Source organism: Rattus rattus, chromosome 3, assembly GCF_011064425.1.
Source record: "Rattus rattus isolate New Zealand chromosome 3, Rrattus_CSIRO_v1, whole genome shotgun sequence".
Lineage (NCBI taxonomy): Eukaryota > Metazoa > Chordata > Mammalia > Rodentia > Muridae > Rattus > Rattus rattus.
In genome coordinates this window covers 170330765-170355409 of record NC_046156.1, presented here as the reverse complement: position 1 = coordinate 170355409, position 24645 = coordinate 170330765, and the positions used below count along the sequence as shown (strand labels likewise).

General features: G+C 40.5%; 1 protein-coding gene across 2 annotated transcripts in view; it reads left to right on the top strand.

Moving 5' to 3' along the window:
* Positions 1-24645, top strand: part of Agxt2 (alanine--glyoxylate aminotransferase 2) — a 41792-nt gene that overhangs the window by 8476 nt on the left and 8671 nt on the right. For both annotated transcript variants that reach the window (XM_032896829.1, XM_032896830.1), the window contains 9 exons: positions 891-1075; positions 4865-4988; positions 6214-6308; positions 8147-8240; positions 8629-8722; positions 15244-15344; positions 16056-16148; positions 18951-19083; positions 20750-20841. In XM_032896829.1, the coding sequence (XP_032752720.1) occupies positions 891-1075; positions 4865-4988; positions 6214-6308; positions 8147-8240; positions 8629-8722; positions 15244-15344; positions 16056-16148; positions 18951-19083; positions 20750-20841 (1011 nt within the window). The remainder of the gene's footprint in view (positions 1-890; positions 1076-4864; positions 4989-6213; positions 6309-8146; positions 8241-8628; positions 8723-15243; positions 15345-16055; positions 16149-18950; positions 19084-20749; positions 20842-24645) is intronic.

The following is a 24645-nucleotide window of genomic DNA, read 5'->3' as shown; positions in this document are numbered from 1 at the left end:
GGGCACACATGAAATGCTCGGCATGGCAACACATGCCTGTGATCCTCATGACCCAGGGAAACCAGAGACTAGGGCTTTCTGTCTAGTCCTCTTAACAGAATCAGTGGGCTCCAGGTTCTGCGGGAGATCCGGCTCCAAAAAAATAAAGAAGAGAACAATTGAAGAAGATACTCAATATTGACCATTGGTCTATACACACACACACACACACACACACACACACACACACACACAGAGTCACAGAGGCACACAATCATGCACACACACGTACACATGTACACATACATACAAATATGCTCAGAGAAAGAAAGAAAAGTAGGGTGTGAAGCTCACTGATAAAGCACAGGCCTAGCATGCACATGACCCTGGATTCAATGGCCAACATCGCCTTGATTATTTTTTGTTTGCTTCTTGGCTTGATTGGTTTTGTTTGAGGCAAGGTCTCTCCCTCTGTGTGTAGCCCAGGCTGTCCTGGAACTCACAGAGATTCACCTGCCTCTGCCCCTCAAGTGTGAGAATTAAAGGTGAGTGCCACTATGGCCAGCCATTGATTTAGTTTAGGGTGTTTGTCATAGCAGCAAACATGACATTAATTCAAGCACTCATTTCCAAGCTGTTTTATTTTCCTGGTAAAGCCAACTTGAAAGGAAGGCTTTTGGTCGAGAGGTGGGAATTCCAACCCTCTTCACATGTACTCTAGCAAGGAATCCTAAATGAGAAGAAACACTGAATAAACAGGAGCTAAATACAAAGGACCTCACTTTTCCCAGAGCACACTGGGTAATGTACCCATCTGAGAGCCCACACTAAGGTGATTAGGTCCTGGTAAACTGACCTGCTCTTGATAGAACCCAGGACTAAGAAAACAAATTTTAATTTGTCTATCCTAGTCTCTGGCCTACAACCATGTCCTGGAGATTCATAAGCAGCACCTTTCTCCTGTGAATACAGCCTATTTCCAGAAGCCTTTGCTGCTCCACCAGGGACACATGGAATGGCTCTTTGATTCCGAAGGAAACAGATACCTGGACTTCTTCTCTGGGATTGTAACTGTTGGTGTTGGTCACTGCCACCCGTGAGTATCCTTAAAAGAAAAGAAGAGTATCCTTTAAATGCAGAAAAACATGGAAAACAATCATTTGTGTAACTCAGAACCCTTGATTTCTATATCCTGGCCTTAAATTCTTTCTGTTGTACTGACATGCACCTACTTGCTTTCCTCTGTAAAGAAACAAACAGACTTGATTCTGTACTTTTTTCTTTCTCGTGGAAGCTTTGATCATTCCTGGTGCACATGCAACATGTGAGTCAATGTCTCTGTGTGTTTCTTGATGAAGGAAGCTTTCCAAAGGCAGGGATACACCAAGAGAAAAGACAAGTGGTGGTCCTATAAGGCAAACACAAAGACAAGAGAATTCCATGAAGGATGGTCCATGAGAACTGCTAGATCCATGAGGGAGCATCTCTGCCAGCACTGAGAGATTGATGAGAAATGAAATTATAATAGAGAAATGCATCTGTGGCTGAAAACCTACTTAGAAATGTATGAATTAAAGTTGAGATTGTCTGAAGCTATGACCAGCTCCCCCACTCACAGACTCTCAGGACACTCCTCCCTGACCCTCTGGGTTTCTAGGTGGCCTTTTCATTCTTTTAGAATTTTATATATAGGGGGCTAGAGAGATGGCTCAGTGGTTAAGAGCACTGTCTGCTCTTCCATAGGTCCTGAGTTCAATTCCCACTGATAGCTCACAATCATCTGTAATGGCATCCAATGCTCTCTTCTGGTGTGTCTGAAGACAGCTACAGTGTCCTCATATACATAAAATAAATAATTCTTTTAAAATGTTTCTATATAATGTGCTATTTTATCAGAGTTATAATGAAGCTCTTTTAAAGTGTTCTTAACCAAATGAGGACTATACCACTTCCCCCCCTTGTCACTACCAGCCCCTCCCAACTACTCTCCCTTAAACCCTTCTCACACTTCACTCGCTCTCAAGTTGATAGATTCTTTTTCTTGATTATATTTGTTATGTAGATATGTATACCCACAAATATGTATTGTGTGTATATATGTATATATTATATATATGTAATACATATATATGAATGCAACCTGCCGGGTTTGTTTTTGTTTATGTGCATGCAGTATCAGAGATAACCACTCCCCATTGGACAATCGGTAAGTAGGCTCCTCCCTGGAATAGGATAATTCTCCTTCTCTCAGTAGTCAATGGCTGCCTATAGGTTTTTTTGTTTTATTTTGTTTTATTTTGTTTTGTTTTGTTTTGTTTTGTTTTTTCTAGGAGAGGAATCCTGTGAAATTTTCCCCCTTCCATGTGAACACATTATTGCCACTGTTCTGGACTTGTGTTTGCAGCTATTTCTAGGAGAGGTCCTTTTACAGCTAACTGCTGTTTTTCTTCCTCTGTCCCCATCCCCCACACCCTTCTGCACTGCGCACTGAGCTGTGAATGCTCTGTTCTCTCTTGCCCTAACAAATTTGGTGAGTGAAGTTAATATTTGATGGATACTGGAAAAACAGCATAGACAAAGTAAATTATACTTCCCATCAATACAAGGGGCAAGGGATCTCTCCTGCAACTGCTAACAGAAGAGAAATAACTTGGTCCTCCACACACAGACAACTTTGACATTCTTGCCTAGAATGCTTCTCCTTCTCTACTTCCTATGCACTCTTCTGTTTTCAGAATGCACAAGTCCCAGTGAGCATGCAAGCTATTCAGAAGTGCTTTAAGGCAAAGTACACACATTCAACGAAAACAGAACAGTATAGGCTGAGTCCTCCCAGCACTGACAATGTCCCAGGCAGTGGGACTCACTTTCACGACTTCATAAAACTTCTAATCTCCACCTGATCCTGACTCCAGGGATCCTGGTCTGTATCTCTGTCTCTCCTTTCTTTGTTTTTTGTTTTTTTTTCCTCTCTCTCACCATCTCACCACATTCTCTACCACCCCTCCTTCCCTGTTTATGTAGCTACATTTTCAACTGCTTTATGCAATGTGCTATCTTCAGCTATGGGTCCTCACCAAAAGACAAGAAGAGGTTGAATACCCTCAGAGAGGGCACCAGGATGGCCCGCACACTCCCCAATGCCACACAGGATATCTCTCACCCCAATATATTCTAAGACTAAACCCATGATCTCCACAAAACTGATTTTATTCACTCAGCCACTTATTCAAGAGACACATGTGAAACATCTGCCCGAGAGACAGCTGTACCCCTGAGTTACTTCTGGAATTTGTCCAGCGTTCTAGGCGAGAATGTCAAAGTCGTCTTTGAGTTTTCTTCCTTCTCGGTTCCTACAGCCAACCTGATGCCATCTGAGGGCTGAGACCTCTGCTGAAAACTCCCTAGTCTCAGAGTTCCTCTTCCCACTTATCTCATCAACACAAGTATTTTCAGAGTGTTCTGCTCTCCAGAGGAATACCACCTTAGCCACCTAGCTGGCCACCACATTCCCAGTACTAACCATGTCCCCTCCATTCAACATGCCATGTGGCTCACAGATTTACTTCTGTCATCCAGGATGTTGTCAAGGATCTTATCTCTTTAAAGATTTACTGACATTTTATAATTTTCTTAAGTGGGGTCTGTGGATGAATAATTGCAGGAGGCATTCCTTGGGAAAGAGTTCCAGGAAAAGATAAGAAGAGAAATAATAATAAAAAAGTAACCATAAAAGCATACTAAAAATAAAAATAAGTAATAAAAAATAATGCATAAAATATATAATATAATATAATATGTAATTATATATTACCCAAACAGAACTTCCAGGGACTGAACCACCATCCAAAGAGTACACATGGATAGACTCATGGCTCCAGCTGCATATGTAGCAGAGGATGGCCTTGTTGGGCACCAATGGGAGGAGAAGCCCTTGGTCTTGCCAAGGCTCGAACAGCCTCCCCAAGTGTAGGGGGAATGTGGGGTCCAGGAGGTGGGAAGGGGTAGGTGGATGGGTAGGGGAACACCCTCAGAGAAGAGGGAGGAGAGATGGGATAGGGAGTTTATGGACAGGAAACCGGGAAGGGGGATAACATTTGAAATGTAAATTAAAAAATCCAATAAAAAATAAAATAAATTTTAAAATTGTATATTACATAATTATAATTATGTTATATTATATATCATATATTGTATATTTTAAATGTTATATATTATATATTATATATCATGTGTTAGATGTTATGTTATATATTGTGTATTATGTTATATGTTATAATAAGGTAATTATATAATAAATAAAATATAGTATATGTGAATGAAATATAATAAAAATAATAATAATAATGAAAAATAGTAAAAGTAATATAAAAAATAAACAAGAGAACTAATAATAAAAGAACTGTGAACTCTCCCTTTCTCCTTAGAAGTATACCAAGCAAAGGTACCAGCAAGTCCCACAGCCAAGGAATTTGTTTAGGCTGGCATTTCCCAAAATCATTCAGTAGTCGAACTAATTTTTAGATGTGTCAGATATTAATAGCAAAGATTAGGGTGTGGATCAAACACCTGCCACTGCTGCCCTTTCCCCACCTTCCCAAGACCTTCCTATTTGGACCCACATGTTTATCTGCCTTCAGTTGCTACTTGCTCTCATGTGAGCTTTCTAATCAGTAAGGTTAAACTGATTCTCTAAAGAATGAGACTTCAACATTATAAAATATTTGCTACCACTGATCACTGCTCCAACAAGAGTAGTAGAGTGTACATTTGAAACCTACCTCCTGAAGCTCTTGAAGAAGCAGCCAAGGGCCCGGATTCGATGGCCTGGAGAGAGGACATGACTGCTGGTGATATGTGCTTAACTGGTTCTTTGTTTCTCCAGGAAGGTAACTGCCGTGGCAAAAAGGCAGATGGACCGCCTGTGGCATACAAGTTCTGTCTTCTTCCACTCTCCGATGCATGAATATGCAGAGAGGCTGTCAGCACTCCTTCCTGAGCCTCTTAAGGTACAGTGCTCCCAGCTCACAAGGATGGTGACCTGTGAGCCCAAAGAATTTAGTCTGGGCCCTGAATGTCTGCCATGGTGAGGAGAGAGCCACACCTAAGAGCACTTCAGCTGAAGAAAGTGGTGTAGGAATCCGGGTGAAAAGAGTCAACATACACCTGTCCCCTCTGAGTGCCCTCTCCTTGGTCACTTCCTCACATCATTCCAGAAACCTCTCTTTGAGAATCCCAGTCCTTCAGATGCCTCCCAGTGAAGAGATTTCCTTCTTTTTGCCCCACATTACTTCTGCAAAGTCATCTTTCATTTCCTTTCATAAAAACGGAAGTCATTTCTTATAAATAACATTTGTCTAAAATGCACTTAGAGGTTTTAACTGAATGAGATATTTTCTACATCTGAAATGAATTAAAGTTGACACTGACCTGACATCTAAAGATGTCTGCCAACGTTTAAATGCAGGTGTTAAATGAGTACATAAGTGTGTGTGTGTGTGTGTGTGTGTGTGTGTGTAAAAGAGAGACAGACAGACAGACATAAATTAGTGCTCAATACATGCTTTAATTATTACTTTATTATCTCATCTTGAAATTCCATTTACTATGTTATCCAAAATAGAAAAAGGAGTTTGGAATGGCCACCACCTGTGTTCAGATCCAGATTTCATGAAGAGTAGAAGGGTAGTTGGAAAGACCACAAATGTGTGTCTCCTTATGCCTGTCTGGAGGAGCTGGACCTCTTCAGTTCTTCCCACTGTTTTGTTCAGACTGAGCTGCACTTCGTTGCTGTAGTCACACAGCAACATCATACCTCCTTAGGGTGTCTAGGTTGGGGTCCTGCCTCCTTCCATGCCTTCATAAGTGAAGATGGATTAGATTCAGGAACCAAAAGACCTCGTCCGTGCATGTTCTCTGCTGCTGACCTCCGTGAGCCTCTCATAAAGTCATCCCATCTTCCCATTTTGCAGCTCATCCGTTAAAGCTAATAAAAGAGCAGGATTTCACAAATGAGTCAACCTCTCAGCCATTTTTGTAGCACTTAACAGATGTTCAAGGGAGGGCTGTTGCATTTATGTAGTAGTTAAAAGGAAGGGGGTGATTGGGAACAGAAGCTGACCTAAGGGAACTCTCTTTAATAGAAGCCAGAATGCCTGGTCTTCAGCAATGTTGCATGAACTGAGCAACAGGGAACTAAAAGTACTATGTCATGCGTCTTGCCTTTCCTACCAGGTCATTTTCTTGGTAAACAGTGGATCAGAAGCCAATGACCTGGCCATGGTGATGGCCAGGGCATACTCGAACCACACAGACATCATTTCTTTCAGGTAACCATACTTTATGACATTCAGCTTGGCAACAGACAGTGAATTAGCCCAACACTAAATCTAGCAATTCCCCAGCATCCTTCCAACGTCCAGTTGAGAGCAGGATCAATCTGGTGAATTTGATGAGATAATTCCATCCAAATTGGCTTTATAAACTCTTTTCTTGTTTTGTTTTGTTTCCCTTTTTTTGCAATTTTATACTTATTAAGATTTCTTATAAAACACAGATCTGTATTTTACAGGACATACTCTAGATTTATATTTTTAATTTACATTTATTTATTTATTTATTTATTTATTTATTTATTTACATCCTAAACACTGAGGAAAGGATGTGCCTAATCTGGCAGACACTTGATATTCCAAGGTAGAAGAATATCTAGGGAGGTGCCACCCTCTCAGAAAAGAGGGGAAAGAGGGAATGGGGGAGAGTTTTTTTTTTTTTTTTTGGTTATTGTTGGGGGGAGGGGGCTTTGGAGGGGAGGGTTAGTTTTTGTTAGTTTTTTGTTTGGTTGGTTTGGTTTCTGTTTTCTTTTCTATTTTTGAAACAAAGTTTCTCTGTGTAACAGTTCCGGCTGTACTGGAACTCTCCTTGTAGACCAGGCTGGCCTTGAAATCTCAGAGATCCACCTGCCTCTGCTGGGACTAAAGGCAAGAGGCACACAGCTGGCCTTATACACTCTTGATAAATATATTAGCATTTAAAATAACAGAAAAGTATGATCCTACTTTGCAGCCTTGACACATTTACAGAGTTTTACAAGGTTTATATAAAAGGAATGAATAACAGTAATCAACAAAAACAAAATTATGGAATGAAGAAGTTAGCCCTTGGTAGGCAAAGGCAGGCCAGTGTCTGTGAGTTCAAGGCCAACCTGGTGTACAGAGTTCCAGGATAGCCAAGACTACACAGTAAAATTCTATCTCAAAAACAAACAAATGATCAAACAAACAAAAAAAAAAAGGAGATGAGGAGGAGGAAGAGGAAGAGGGGGAGGAAGTTAGTCCTATGTAAAATTCATGTCAGGGTGATTTCTGTCTACTTTCAAAAATTTGTGTCATAGAACGACACAACAGATTCCATATACAGTCTGTGTGCGTTTTTTCACAAGCCAAAAGAAACATTTGCTATCAAGTAAATATGGCAATAATTCATTGTGATTGTGTTTTACCAAAATAACCTCCCAGAACACAAGCCTCCAGATACGGATTGATCTATTTGAAGCAGTCACGGTATTGCTGACCAGAATTCGCTGTATGCTCTGCCTTCTTTTTCATGAACATTCTTTCAAGTAAAATTTGGAGCCATTGAAGGATGATAATAATTTGGAAATTTCATGAATTGATGATGATGACTTATATACTAAGAATGAGTGTTTGGGTTAGAAACTGTTTCTTCTATGCTAAATTGGGTCACATGAGTCACACAAAGAGGACAGCACTCCCCATGACATTGAGCAGCAATTTCATCACAGGAGCAAATATTTGTCTTCCAAAGGTGACCACTTTGAAGATTAGCACTTGTTGAGCGCGCACTCTCTGGGATGCTGCTTTAAAAAAAAAATAAATCAGTCTCCTTATTTTAGAGTGACAGATTCAAAATTAAGAGAAGTCGGTCAACTGATCTCCAAAATTCAATATATTCACAATTTCAAGTCTATGAGACCAGTGGATAATATAAATGAATATGCTCATATGCTTTAAGCTCAGTGGAACTCTTCACAAAGATGTCAGTCAGATTTAAATGTCCGTGTTGTTCTAGTTCATCCGTGTCTTTCATACTTTTTTTTGGGGGGGGGGAAGCAAGTGAGCCTCATCCTCTCATTTTTTTCCCCCAGAGGAGCCTATCATGGATGTAGTCCCTTCACGCTTGGCCTGACGAATGTAGGAATTTACAAGATGAAAGTTCCCGGTACGATAGGCTGCCAATCGGTGAGTTCTGAGAAACTCGGATGCACAAGGTTTCTATCAAGTGCCGCCGGCTGCTGCTTCCTGTCCTTGCATGCCATATCTATCTTTTCAACATCAGATCCAGATACCTATCTTTATTTTTTATGAAGCCCTCCCTCATCCACTAAACCTTGAGAATGGTGCTTCTGGGCTAACATCAAAATTAGTGTTCTTTAAAGAGTGGTCACAGAAGTAATTTCTAGGAAAAAAAATCTCTTTAAAAAAGATTGCATTTTTATCATTAAGGAGGAATGAGGGAGTTTCAGTATAAATGAAGAAGCCCACTTGTCTTAATTGTCACCACATGCGTCCCCAAATTGGCTTTCTCGTGTTATTGTTTTGCTGCAATCCTTCTTTTTGTCATTTGCAGACAATGTGCCCAGATGTTTTCCATGGGCCTTGGGGAGGAAGCCACTGTCGGGATTCTCCAGTGCAAACCGTGAGGAAATGCAGCTGTGCTCCAGGTCCAAACGGGCAGAGAGGAATGGGAGAGTTGAAGGTTGGGTAGGGTGAGGAATTCGAAGATGGGAAAAAACTATCAAATTGGGGAAATTGGGGAAGGGAAAGGTCAAAGGAAACAGAGCTAGAAGGTACTAAGTGACCCCCTCGTTGACTCAACATTTTCCATACATGATCGTGTTTAACTGAGTCAGCTGCCATCTGGCCCTGTAAGGAAAGCTTCCATTCTGTCAGATGTATGCCTGCAAGCAGTGTGTCTCCTGACAAGTAAGTAGGTCTGTGAAATGAGTGTGACTGGTCTCCAGTTCCCAAGGGGAGAGGGGATGGGGGCGGGGAAAGGATGCATCTGAAAATCTCAAAACACGAGCCAAGGAATTCTCCAGGGATCTCAAAAGCCAGCCAAACAACATCTGTAGGATATGGGGCTGTTTGTGGATGCCACTGCCACTGATGTCTCTTGCACAAGTTTTAGTCACTCTTTCCCGTAGGAGTTCTAGTTATCAATCCCTTATTTTATTTGAATTCATCACATGGCAGTGGAGGGGAATGGAAATACCATCAGCTCTCTTCTACTCAGATTTGTCATCAGAGTACAGAACCTTTTGAACAGCTGTTCCTCAGTAGTTCTAGAGGAAAGAACGAGTGCTCCAGCCAAAAGATACTTAATAGAATAGCGTGAGTCACTAGGTTGAGAGGGGGAATGAAAGACGGGAACCTTAAAAACTCAGCTTTGAACAGAAAAAAAAATCACAATCGCCTTAAAATTCATACAAGATAATAACAAAATGGAGAATGAAAGATTGAGCTTTGGAACAAAACAAAATGTCATGGTCACAAAACTTAAAAGCACACCGGAGGCTTTAGCTACGACTAAAACTCTCTGGTTTAAAAAAGACAAGCCACATTCAGGAAGCAGAAAAACTAGGATTTGACTTCAAGTCTTCAGGCCCCAAACTTAGTGATTCCAACCCCCGTTGCTACCCTCAGTCACACTAGTGAGCCAGGAGGTGAATCCAAGATGAAAATAATTCCTTTCCTTTTGCTCCATGTTTGAGGACATAAGTAGAATCAAGAGATCTAGACTGCACTCCACCTTGGCCTTCAGTTTTTCTCATTTGTAAAAACAATATTAATTGATATGATTATAACATCAAGAAGGGGGTGTAATGTAAGGCCTGTGCTTCATTCCCATCATGCGACTTCATGAGATCAGACATGGGCAAACCAGTGTAGAGGAAAGCATTTAGTAACAGCTTCAAAGCCTTGGGGATATGTTTGTATATCACATATATGTGACATCAAGGACCAAAGTCAGCCAGGCGCATCTCACAGTTCTCGGGCCATCTGCAGAGTCACTGGCGAAGTCTAGGAGATGAAAGAACTTCAGAGCTGGTCATTCCCTTCCTCTTTATTATGCATCCTTCCTGTCCATCTTCTCGTATTCTCTCCCTCTTGGAGGTCTTCCCCTAGACCATCTCAAGAACATAAGAACACCATGATAACCATAAGATCACCACGTCTGTGATCTAAAGGATACGAGATAGTGGAAGATATATGTTCTCCTTCGTGTATCTCTAGGCTCCTGTTTTCTTAACTCTTACCTTATAGATGCGAGAATCATACCACGTTATTATTTATTTTTTCCCCTTTTATTGAAAATAACTTCTTTTCTCTTATATCCTCATTACACTTTCCCCTCCCTCTAGTCTTCCCAGTTCTTCCCCACCTCTCCTCCCGTCTAGGTCCACTCCCCTTCTGTCTCTCATTAGAAAAGAACGGGCTTCTAAAAGATAATAAAACAGCAAAATAAAGATAAAATAAAAACCATCATATTGGACAAGGAAAATAGATCAAGAGAAGGCACAATAATCACAGACCCACTCATTCCCACACTCAGGAGTCCCATAAAAAACATTAAACTGGGGGTTGGGGATTTAGCTCAGTGGTAGAGCGCTTGCCTAGCAAGCGCAAGGCCCTGGGTTCAGTCCCCAGCTCCGGGAAAAAAAAAAAACATTAAACTGAAAGCTGTATAATATATACACAGAGACCTGGTGTGAAAGCTGTATAATATATATACAGAGACCTGGTGCAGACAAGCACAGGCCCTGTGCTTGCTGTTTCAGTCTCTGTGAGTTCATATGAGCTTTGCTCATGTTGACTTAAAGGGCCGTGTTTTCCCGGTGTCCTCTATCCTCTCTGGCTACTACATCCTTTATGCCTCCTCTTACTTGGGGTTCCCCGAACTGTGAAGAGAGGAATTTGATGGAGATTTCCCACTTAGAGCTGGGACACCACATTTATAAATAAGATACAAAAGTGGACTGCAGACTCCACTTTCTTATTTTATCTTGTTCATATATTTTATTTTGTTATGTTTTGTTGTTACCTCTTAGGAGCCTCATATTATATAAGAAAAGGACCTTCATATTCAGACTTCGTATTCCCTCCAACATGTCAAGTAATTTTAATGCAGATGGTTCAAATTTGCAGTTGCTCATAAAGGGTTTTCCCTGGATGTGTACAAGCATCAACCATAATAGGGATATTTTCATTTTAGAATTACATCATCAAATCTTAGCTTAAACAGGAGTCAGACTGGTATTTTGTGCAGTAGATTTCATTACCTTCTTCTATCTACTTTCCAGAGTATTTATTCTCCAAGAGGCATTCTAAGCCCCGATTTCCAGGCATACCCCATGATAGAATTTATCTCTTATCTCCCTCTGCCCTTATACTCTCCCAAAGCTGGTATTGATTGTGCCATTCTCTCCTCTTTGAAAGAACTCTTCCTTTTCCTTAATAATATTCATCTTCCATGGTTTCCCACTCTGCTTACCTCTTCATGTAACACCAACATAGTCCCTAGAGTAAATACTCTGCTATGGTATCCAACAGAGCATGCTCCTGATGTTGCCATAGAGACATCAATGCATCCTATCTCTGTTCATGGGAGGCCTGACCTGGTTACAGGAATAAGCCAATACAACACATATGAAGTGGAGAAAACACAATACATGGTCCTTCTTCCCACCAAACACATGGATAAGTGAGTGTGAAAAAAATATGAAGTGTGTAGGATAAATGTGAGCAAAATCTTTCTATGATATGATTTTACCCTAACTTAAGCAGTTCAAGCTGACTTTGCTCTGTAATCATTTCCATAGTTACAGAAGAGCTTGCTAAACCCATAAATCAGGCCTTTTCTTCATGCTTGATATATCTTTTAGAGACATCCAATGCTCTTGTCTCTTCCTTTCCTAATTAAAAGAGAGAATTTGGCTCCAAGGATATCAGGTATCTATGTCAACAAAGCTTTTCTAAATGTCACGTACATCTCTACAACTTGATGTTTTCCTTGCTCTTTAGTGAAGCTGGAGTATAAATGCACTTGTGACTCATTTTCTGCTATAATTGCTGAGGATTCGTCTTCCCCAGTTGTTTTAAGATATAGGCTGCATGCATGTGTCTAAGCAAATGGTAGGATGGCAGTTGTCTCCACAGCCCCCTGCGGCACTTCCCATGAGATGGCCTAGGGCCTCCCACCCTATCCACAACTTCCTCTCCATCCCCTCTTTAAGCATAGATTCGAGTTGAAGTTTAGAGGTGCTGTGGCACTCTTGAGAGCTAACCTAGGAGTGTTAATAAACATTCTTAAAGTTTGCTTAAATCTTGCTTTTGTTCTTCCTGGATAGTTTCTCTGTTCAAAGGTGTCACACCTAGGTGGTGGCTCGTGGAGCGTTAGTAAACTCCCTGAGCAATGTTGTACCTCTTTGTGTTCTCTCCCACTCAGAGGAGCTTATGCTTCCTCCTTTGTGGATTAAGGCTTACGGCTTGGATGCATCCATCACCTCCATCACGGATTTTTCCAGCATCTTGAAGCAGGGAGGGGACACAAGCATGAACTTCTGAGACATTTAGAAGGGATGAGCAGCTGCAGCCGGGCTTAACATGACAAACAGATGCTCTGTGTTATCCCCATCTGAGAACGACTAAAAATCATGCCTAAAATGTTAAACACATCCTCTCTGAGACGAACAGTGCTACAAGAGAGTTAATAAGAAACCCCGAAAATCTTGTAATAGTTGATTGATGCTGGTAAAAAGTCCTCAAGTGTTCTTTCAAACTTTACCACAGTAGTCTAAGTTCATGTCTGAAATCAAATTTCATAGGACTAAACTCAAGCTTGTCACTTTTAAATGATGCAAACATAAACCCAGAATTCTTCTACTATCCAAAGTATACCTAGAATTAAACTAATAGTGTGACTGGAAAAACAGAGCAAATTTGGATTATTCTTTCCTATATTGCACAAAGGAAGAAAGTCAGAACACATAAACAACAAGTTGAAGTCACTATGTGGAGAAAGAAGACCCATATGCTCAGAGGACTGGTTTTCTCCTCAATGGAGATTTTCACTGTGAAAACTAGTGAAGCATAAAACGGCTCATTGCAAAGAATAAATGTTGCCACTCGAATAACACTTGTCATAGACACTCTTAGGCAAAAGTATATACTGCAAGTCACAATTTTGGAAAGGGAGTTGTAGGGGGCTGAAGAGATGGCTTGTTAGTTAAGGGCACTGGCTGCTCTTCCAGGAGACTTGGGTTCAATTGTTCACACATGGTGCCTCAGAGCCCTCAGGAACTCCCATCTGATGCCCTCTTCTGACCTCTGTGGGCAACAGTTGTCAATGTGGTATACAAACATGCAGGTAAAGTACAGAGAGAGAGAGAGAGAGAGAGAGAGAGAGAGAGAGAGAGAGAGAGAGAGAGAGAGAGAGATTTTAAGCCAGGCGCTTTAATTCCCAGTGAATCTCTGTGAGTTCGAGGCCACCCTGCTCTGAGCCAGGAACCCTGTTCTAAACTGAGAAACCCACATTGAATTACTGAGTTAAAAATGACAGATTTCAATTTTTCTTACCAATACTACAACTTCTAAAATCTTACAGATGTTTTAAATGTTCACATTATGGCTTCCTTTAACAAAATTTAAAAAATTAGGGGAGGCTTTCTTAGAAATACAAGTAGGTCATGAGCCACTATGATCAGTTTTGCCCTGAGGGTACCTGGCAAACCGGGAGACCTTTAGCTTTAGTTTTAAGGTTCTGCAGAAAGAGGTTGGGGGGTGACAAGTTCTGGGGCACATCCATAAAACAGGATATAATGTAAAAGCCTCTCTGGAGTCCCAAGACGTCATACTCCATCCATGCGTCGATGAGACATAAAGACACTGGAAGTTTGTGGAGGTGAGAAGCAGAGCGAGGTCCTCCCACTGAAAGGAAGTACAGGAGACTCAGTGTAGGAATCATATCTGAAGCTCTGAGGTCTGAACTCTACTACCCATGGCTGAATTTGAGGCAAAAATGCCCCGTGCTCCCGAAAGCTGCAAATAGAGATGTACTCCAGTGAACTTACGTCATTCCAGGCTTCACAGAACACTCACAAATGCCAAGGACAATAAGCCATCCATAGTCAAAACTAATACACAAGGAAACAAAACTCTACGTTCTAGAAAAGGACCACAAAATGTTCATGAAATAGTATGGTCAGGCAATGAAATGTGGATGTTCCATGATCTTGAACAAAATTAAATAGTAAATACAAATTTGAAAATATGTGCAGTACTTAAGAAACTCTACAAAATGACAAAGCAGTTTTTTTTAAATCAGTATGTTTTCTAGTAGTAATAAATAGTCATTGACATTTCAAATTCAGGGTCTAAGTTTATCATCAGTTCAACCCAGCCAAAGAGGGGGTTAGCCTATTAAAGACATTCCCTGAACAGCAGTTGGTTCCCTATCCAGAAAAGAATGTCAAATAAAATTGCTCAGTATATCACAGACCTGTCACAGAACCTACCATTTATTTCCCTCTAATTCTTCAGGAACTTGCTGAGCACCTACAGTGTATGGGACACTTGGCATAGTCATAGATTCCAGAAATGAATGTGCCTGCAGTTAAGGGAGAGAGGTCTATAACTAAGAGACACAGAACCAAGAGTTGAGAGCTACCATGCAGAAACTTATCTGCTTCTAACACATCTTCTTTAGACTGAAATCTGAGTCTGAATCTTATATAATGATCAGAATCTGAATTCTGATCATTATATAAGCATATTTACTTCCTGATGCAAAAGCACTTTACAGCTTCAAAGCTTATATCAGACTAAGTGGCAGTAAACAGTAGAGTTCTATTTGAATACCTTCAGTCACCCAATAACACTTGAGTCTGATCTATCCATTTAAAAGGATAGTCCTTAGATGAAATGACTGTCTATACTAGACTTGATGATACTTCAGTGTGTTCCTTCCACAAATGGAATTACTGAAGTAGTTTGTTTATGCTTTTATGGCTGTCCTCATAAAGTCATTCTTGTGTAATGACTTTCAGAGGCTTCCAGCTCATCGTAGTCTGAAGACCACCAGATAGTTGACTGCTTTCAGTTCTCTGTGTTTTCCCCCCTTCTCCCAATGCCATTCTCACATCAAATGCTGTGACTTGTGTATGTGTGTATGTGTTTGCTGCAGATGGCTGCCAAGCTAAAGAACGGTACATTGAACAGTTCAAAGACACACTGAACACTTCTGTGGCCACGTCAATTGCTGGATTTTTTGCAGAGCCAATTCAAGTGGGTACACAAACTTAGCATCTCTCTGAATTTTCCATGATCACAGTTTTGACTCCAAATTAATTAAGTGCCCATTTTTACGTTCTCTCCAAATTCAGTGCATTCCCTTGGTTTCTTTTTTTTTTAAAATTGGTTTTCAGTTGACCTTCAAAAACACACCCCCTTCACCCCTTAATTCCCACATGGAACAGATGAACAGGTAAGTGAAGCCATTGGATTCCTAAAATACTCAAGAAAAGAAACCATTTGATTTATTTTTTAGATTTATTTATTTATGTATGTACACTGTAGCTATCTTCAGACACACCAGAAGAGGGCATCAGATCCTATTACAGATGTTGTGAGCCACCATGTGGTTAGTGGGAATTGAACTCAGGATCTCTGGAAGAGCAATCAGTGCTCTTAACCACTGAGCCATCTTTCCAGCCCAAAACCATTTGATTTTTTAACTGTTTAACACACACTGTCCAGGGAAGCCTATCTTTAACTCATCAAGCCTCCTTGTTTCTAACCTCAGTGAAGATTAGTCACATCCCCCACCTCCACCCCTGCCCAGGTCTGGTACAAAAGTCCTGGTGGGAAGAGTTCTTCATGCTATTCATTCAGTTGATGACATTGATGTCATAGTGATAAGGATAACAATCTATTCTCGTTAGTGCTAAGTTGGGGCTCCTGCCAACTCTGAAGTCTTCCTGATTTGGTCTTTTGCAGGGTGTGAATGGTGTTGTCCAGTACCCAAAGGAGTTTCTGAAGGAAGCCTTTGCACTGGTTCGAGAGAGGGGAGGTGTATGCATTGCAGATGAAGTGAGTGTTGACATCCGTGAGCGACTTAGTGCGGTAGGAGCAGGCCAGATACAGAAAGCGACCTTGTCAAGCCCTCTTCGGTCTTTCAAGCAGAAAGCAAGCGCTTGAACTCTGCTGTGTGGCTATAAGCTTAAGAAGCCTCTGCTCCTTTGTTACAAAGTTAGTTAGGTTAACAAACGTAAGAGAATTTAAGTATCCAAGATGTTTTTATTTTAAAAGGTGCTAGAAAGTATAGGTGATGCCTCTCTTACCCAGCATTCTTTCATTCTTATCATTATTATTCCTCATTCTGAGAATTGTTGCCAGACCCCTGACAATCCATAGAAGAAATTTAATATAATAGTCGAGTGTTCAATCCAATTTTTACCAAAATGATGTCAGATAGATTGCTTTTAATGAACAAGTAAATATTAAGCCTCTGAATTAAAAGATTGCTGGCACTGCAGACATTCCGACTTAGCTTGCATAAACTTATAAAGCATCAGAGTGGAGGCAGCCCAGATGTAGTAAGCCCTCAGTAGCCCAAGGGGAACTACTTTGGAGGAAGTAACGCTCACCAGCCTTGTGGGCTCCAGCTGGTATATTCAGAATTATGCATTGGATTGCAGTATATCAAATAAAGCAATAATAGACTAGCTCTAGAGATGTTGTCTAAAGACCAGAGGATGGTACCCAAGCTACAAAGTTCTCCCACCTCACCTCAGCCCATCACAATCGCACAAACTTGTGGTTTAACCCACCAATGACAAATGGAAAACCTGTGCGTCTCTTATTTCGCCATCTCTCTTGTCTTTGTTGACTGTTTTCCTCGACTAAAATTCCCTCACAGTTCATGCTGGGCTACCCTATTGGCAAAAATCTTGCAATTGCCAGCACTATGTGGCCAGGTCTCTGTCAGGCTCAGAGTATACCAATACCAGGGCTGTACAGTAGCATCTTGAACGAGTTCTTCCTGTTCTGTTCCTCCTTCCTTCCTCATACTAGTGAACTCAACTCAAGGTCCCAATGGAAGAGAGGTAACCTGCTATTAGGGGGAAAAAAGGAAAAAGGAAAACTACATTCAATCAGTGTGAAATTAGCTACCTCACAAAAGAAGATAAACTTTGGCCTTGGAATCCACACATAGCAAAGCTTGCACAATCAGACTAATTAGAAGGAAAGTAGGCTGAATTCAAAGAAAATCAGAACTTTAGAATTTTTCAAGAGTGTGGTCTCAAAACTTTCTCTTGTTTTTTCTTCACTGCCCCCAATTTCATGGCTCTCAAGAACTTAGCATGGTGCAAGTTTAAGAGAGACTGCTGTTAACCAGTAACAGGATAATAACCAGCCGAGCAGGAACCCACTGCCCCAGCCTTTCAATGCAACAGCCCCAGTTGTTGCACTCCCTATTGTGAGCTCCACATCCCTGTTGACATTAGGATTGATGGACTACAGAGTGATCCATCTGTCCTACTATGCACCCATCCATATGAAACTCATGGTTCTCTAGCAACTGATAATGTTTTTTCCTGCACGATTTTGTGTAGTGTCCGGGAAATGTTTGCTGTGCCAGTTTTATGCTACTGAGATAGATGAAGAGGAGATAGAACACAGGATGAAAGACAAACTATATGAAACCCATACATTATTTCATTTGGGCCAGTTAATCAGCTTGTCTCCTGGCCTATTGCTAGGAAGTAAAGACTTGGGCATTCAGGCCAGGTCTGTCAGACTCGCACATCTCAGATCTTATGCTATATTGGTCTCCGTCACCTAAGAATAACTCCTGGAATCAGCCCCTCTCCTATAGCCGTCATAATCACCTAATAACAACCAGAGAACCTGGAATAAGGGTAAAAGAGAAGAAAGTCTTTCAAAGGAACGTGGTCTGATGTGCATCTAAGACTGGGCTTCATGTCGCCACCGCACCCTTCTGTGTGGGTATGTATAGAGAGAGACAGGCAGACACAGAGACAGAGATCAGGAAAGGCTCTTGTCTGGAAATGTCCATGACATCTTTCTGTCATGGATTCTTTCCTTCACCACTAAGAACCTAACTCCGGTAGGGGTGTAATAAAATGGGCTCCTGCCTGTAGACTTGTGCATTGGTAATAAGGGTCTATTGAGACAGTCTGGCGGCCACATGCATAGACTGCTTTGAACAGAGGTAGATTTGAAACGTAAGTCAGTGAGAGTAGAGATGGTGTCAACAAAACTATGGTCAGCTTTCAATGTATGGCTGGTTCTAGATTAAAGCACTTATACCCTGACCTCACTGGCTCAGCTCGGTCCTCATAATGCAGGAAGATAGGAAGACACTGTTCTCTTATTAGAAGGTAAGCATTCAGCCCTACTGGATAGAGAGTTACCTTTGCTTCCTCCAGGGTGAGCCTGAGCCAGTTTCTCCACTTTTCTCTCTGGCTGTCCTCTGCACAGGAGAGATTTAGTAAGGAAGGTTAATCATCCAGATGTCTTTTGCATCTGTTGTTTATGTGCCTCTCAGGCAGCCCTGTGCTGTGCTATGTTGGTAGGATTATTTCTCTGAGATAGGTTAGTTAACAGAGATTTCAAAGACATAAAGAATATTTCCAGAGTCCCACGAAGCTAGGAAATGGCTTTTGGTACCTCCAACCTCAGACACAGATCTAGAGTTTTGTCCATGAGTGTGCAAAAATACAGAAGGAGCAAGGAGAGGCAAGAGGAAAATAAAAGAAAGAGAATAGAGCAGAGACTGGAAGGTTTCTTCTGTTCCTTGGTTTTGTTTTTGGAGGTTGTTTGTTGTTTGTTTGTTTGTTTGTTTGTTTGTTTTCCATCTATTTCCAGGTGCAGACAGGCTTTGGAAGGCTGGGCTCTCACTTCTGGGGTTTCCAAACACATGATGTAATGCCTGACATTGTCACCATGGCTAAAGGGATTGGAAATGGCTTTCCCATGGCAGCAGTCGTGACCACTCCAGGTAGAACATCCAGCATGCTCGTGCTCCCGGACCCTTTGCACCATGCAGTGGTATAAAGAATGGGTTTCAGTGTGTGGAGGCTAGAAGCAGTGGTGGGGACCACATGATATATTGTGTAAGTGAATGAAAAAATGTTATCTGCCGGGCCACGGGGCAGAGGGAAGAGAGACAGCCATTCCTATCTTGCTAGAGAGAAGACAGCATCCTCAATTACTGTAATCATAGTCAGAGTTCTACTATACAGAAGAAGGTTAGAGAAATGTATTACAAAACAAATCCCTGAAGCTTCCAAAAGAATCATTTCATGAAAGAGATTCTTCTGTGGTCATTTGGTCTTCCCATGGCATTAACTACACATTCAAGGTCCAGATTTCTCTGACAGTGTCCTGTCACCCAATCAACTACAATAAAATCTCATTTATCCAAAACACTCTATATGAGTGATTTTCAACCTGTGGCTTTGATCCGATTGGGGGATACATATCTGATATTGTGCATATCTAATATTTACATTACAATTTATAACAGTAGAAAAATTACAGTTATGAAGTAGTGAAGAAATATTTCTATGGTTGGTGGTCACCATGAGGAACTGTATTAAAGGGTCACAGCATTAGGAAGGTTGAAAATAACTGATCTATGAAACAAAGGCTAAAATTTAATTTTTTATTGTAGCGAGCCTTTGATGGGTATTATTTCTTTTAAACCATTGATTGTGGACATTTATATTTCCCCCAATAATCAGCACATTTCCAAGCCATTAAATAATTAAAATCTTTGTGATATCTGTTTTCATTGAACAAGCAAAGGTACAAAAACCAGCTATATATGGACATGTAATTATGGAATCTATTACATTGTATAATCATTACATTTATTTAAAAGCAAAGCTGTGTGATTATAGAAAGTGAAATGTAATGAAGCATCCTTGACAGAATCCAGAACTGTGCTGCTGAAGAGGTCTTATGAGGTCATTTCCTCCATGTTTCCCTCTTAATCTCAAGAGTAGAAATAAAAGATGTGATTAATTGAATAGATTATATAAAGCCCTGCAAGTCAAGTTTAAGGTGCTTTCTAATTCACATAAAACATTAAAGATTGTATTGTCACCTTCTCATTAAGTAAGTAAGTAAGCTTTCTTCCTTATCCACTGTAGTAGTCAGCTCAGACTGATAAGCACTGTTCCATGAACCAATGGCTGGAACACTAGAACTTTCTCTCCCTACCTGTGAGGAGGCTGTCAATTTCAAAGGGCCAGCAGGGCTGAGTTCTGCCTGGGATTCTCTTCTGCTTCTGCAGATGACCATCTTCCCATTGCATCTACAAATGACCTTCTCTATATGTGCCCACCAAAGAGCAATGGAGAACACTCTAGAATCTCTCACTGTGGCAGACATTGACCTGTGGGATACAGGCCTCAGTTTTGTAGTCCATTTCATTTTAATGACCCACTTAAAGACTCAGTCTCTAAATATAGTCATTCTTGGCTCTAGCATTTAAACATACAGATTTTAAGGGGACACAATTCAGTCCATCACTGTTAGATGAATGAAGAAGGAAAATAATGGATGTCATTATAAGATGAAAGTGATTTAACCCCAATGTAATGATGCGATACACTGGGTAAGAACATGTCACTTAAACCAGCTTTATTTTTCAACCTTAGAAATTGCGAGCTCTTTGGCTAAACACTTAAATCACTTCAGCACATTTGGAGGAAGTCCCCTGGCCTGCACCATTGGATCTGCTGTGCTCGAGGTCTGTCCTATTCTTCACATGAACGTCATTGATTGTACTATTTCTAAGCCACACATTTTATCAGAGCTCTATCACATTGCAATGGTAAAGAGGACATTTAATTGGTAATTCGCCAGTTTAAATTTTGTCTCCAGTTAATATCTTTTTAAAGGCCACTTTGGGTTCTTGAAGTTCTGAGTGAGAGGTAATATATAATCAACCTCACATGCAGGGAAATGTCAGAATCGCCCTATGCAGATGATAACACTGCATTTTTCTTGTTTGCTGGGTAGTATTTGATGTATTGGCTTAACAGTTATTCACCATTTTACTTCTTGTCACATGCTGTTTTTCTTCCTTCTGTTGTCATAAATGAAAGAACTGTAGATAAACTAGGTTTTAGCAGATTATCTCTGGAAAATTCAGCTATTCTGAGAAAACAACTTTCTATCATGTTCCTTTAGCTTAATATTAGCCAAGTTTATAACAATTTTTATTGTTTGAAAATTTTATACATGCATATAATGTGTTTTAACCAAACCCACCCCCATTTTTCTCCATTTAAATGACTTCCCTATAACCTCCCACCACTTTTTCTTCCCCACTCGAGGGGCTACTGTTCTGAGTCTACTTAGTGTTGCCTATATGTACATGGCTGGGGGGCCATGCGTTGGATCATGCGTAGTCTCTCATGGCCCACTGTTCTGAAGAAAACTGGTTCTCCCTCCTCAGACAGCCAGCAGTTGTCTCTAGCGCCTCACATAGGAGTGGTACTTACTTGTTGAGCGTCTCCTCCGTCCATTCAAGGATCTTTACTGCCTCCATCCCATGCTTGTCTTGTGCATACAGTCTCAGCCAGTGTGAGTCCACGTGTGTAATGGCATTGTTGTGACCAGCAATTACCACTGTTTCGTTGCAAACATATGTTCCTTCTGATCATGCACTCTTTTCATTCCCTGTTCCATGATGATCCCTGAATCTTCAAGGGAAGGGATGTGCTACAGGTGCCCCATTTAGAACTGAATATTTCCAGAGAGAAGACACCCACTTCTATTACTGTTATCAAAGTCAGAGTTCTACTATACAGAAGAAGGTTAGAGAAATGTGTTACAAAACAGATCCCTGAGACTTCCAAAAGAATCATTTCTTGAAAGAGATTCTTCTGTGGTCATTTGGTCTTCCTCCATCTGCCCTCTTAATCTCAAGAGCAGAAATAAAAGATGTGGTTAATTGAATAGCTTATATAAAATCCTGCAAGTCAAGTTTAAGGTGCTTTGTAATTCACATAATACATTAAAGATTGTATTGTCCCCTTCTCATTAAGTAAATAAGCTCTCTTCCTTACCCGCTGTAGTTGTCAGCTCAGACTTACGAAGCACTGTTCCATGAACCAATGGCTGGAACAATAGAACTTTCTCTCCCTACCTATGAGGAGGCTGTCAATTTCAAAGACTCCATAGTCTTATTCTCAAAGTGTGAATCAATTATAAGCAAAAAAGAAGTTTCTTTGATGAGGGTTAAGAGCTGCTCTTCACCGTCCCCAGGGGAGAACCAATTACCATGTGATGAGTCATCCTAGTAATAAAGGATCCCACATCCTTATCTGTAGTAACCCATTTTGAGGTTGAAAATGGGAATTTTTTTTTGTAAAATGTCCTTACCAAAACATATAGTGCCTTTTGCTTAAATAAGTACAGCATGTTTCCAAAAGAGCATCCAAAGAGTTTTTCAAGGTTCAGTTTCTGGGCAGAGAAACTTGGCTAAGGTCAGGCGTCAGTACAAATCAATCTACTATTTACACCTTTGTGCTTCTTATTTTGAACTATGAATATGACTCGCCTACTAAGAAATGTAAAAGCATTTTAGATATAAAGAACTTAAAGCCACTATTGCTGATTAAATACTTATTTTAAAGTATGATTAACTCAGGAGATGCAAAAAAGTGGGAAGAAATGCAACTTTATTTTTTGTTGTTGCTGATAATGACAGCTTTCCCCCCTTTTATTGAAAATAGATTTTCACCCTCAGGGAATAACATTATGATTATGTTTTCCCCTCCTTCCACTCCTCTCAGTTTCTTCCCTTTCCTGTCTCTCATTAGAAAACACAAAGACTTCTAAGGAATAATAATAAAATAAAATGTAATAAGATAACATGAAAGTTAACATATTGGTATAAAACAGAACAGAAGGAAAAGAGCCTGTGAAAAGGCACAAGGAATAAATATAGACACAGAGACCCATTCATTTGTATTTATGGTGAAAAATATATTCGGGGGGGAGAGAGAGAGAGAGAGAGAGAGAGAGAGAGAGAGAGAGAGAGAGAGAGAGGGAGATCATCTTCACTTCTGCAGGGTTCCATGAGCCTTGAGAGGAGGAATATCTCACTTTTTGCATAATGACTGGCTCTATGTCCCTGTATTTGATCCCCTCTGCTGCAGGAGGAAGCTTCTGTGATGATGGCTGAGCAAAGCCCTGATCTATGAGTATAGAAAGTTGCATTCCGTTTCACAGAGTGGGCCTTAAGTCAAATCAAAATGATTGGTTATTCCCAAGTGTTGTACCACCATTGCATAGCTTGTAGGCAGGACACCACTGTATATCAAAGGGTTTGTGACTTGGTATTTCCATTACTCCATTGGTAGCATACAGAGAATCTTTCTGTATCAAAGACACTAGAATATAGGGGTGAAGGTTCTAAGTAGGCATCAGCTCAACTTCTCCATGTTTAATGAGTTGCGTGGGTGTTGTCTTCAGTAATGAGGCTTTGCTGTCAGTTTATCAAGAGCAACCATTGTCTTAGAATCAGCCTGGGTTGTTGGGAGGATTTCTGTCTATTTTCATGCCACTACCACATGGTTTTTAACACTGTTGTTCTGTATTACAATGTGAAATCAGGAATGGTAATACCTCCTGCAGTTCTTTTATTGTTCAAGATTTCAAGATTGTTTTAGCTATGCTAGGTGCATGTATATACATACATATATACATATATACATACATAAATACATATACATACATACACCCATACATATATATGATATATATCAAATATATGTATTTGAGAATTGCCAACAACTCAATTACATGTAAGCCAATTATGGTACTGGAAGCACCATTTGGTGACAAGAGGTAACCATTTGGGACTATTTCCCCATTATTTTGGCAATTTCACTAAGATTGCCTAAAATTTGTATATATTTTAGGAAGCTTCTAATGTTTTAGGTTCCATATTGCCCAACGAATGGCCCTTAATTTTAGCTGTCTGTCCTGTGTTCCCTCCCTCATCCTCCTCTTCCCTGTCCTCGCCACTTCATTCTCCCATTCCAGTCCATCACCACCACCACCATCTACAGTTATCTAATTTTCTCCATGTCCTAGGAAGATCTCTGTTCCCTTTCTCCTGGTCCCTTATTATAAACCTACCTTCCATGCTTTATGGATTATAGTTGGGTTACCATTGACTTAACAGCTATTATCCACACATAAGTGAATACATATCATATTTGTCTTTCTGGGTCTGGCCTACCCCACTCAGGGTCATTTTTATCAAGATCCATTCATTTGCCTGCAATTTTCATGATATCATTATTTTAACCACTAGTAGTCAGTTAAGTAAATGTACCACATTTTCTTAATCCATTCATCTCTTGAGGAACATCTAGGTTGTTTCCAAATTTCTAGCTGTTGTGAATAAAGCAACAAATGAACATGTTTGAGCAAGTGTCTCTGTGGTAGATTGAAACCTCCTTTGGGTATATGCCTAAGAGGGCTATGGCTAGTTCTTCAGGAAGATTGGTTCCCATCTTCCCAAGGAAGCACTGCG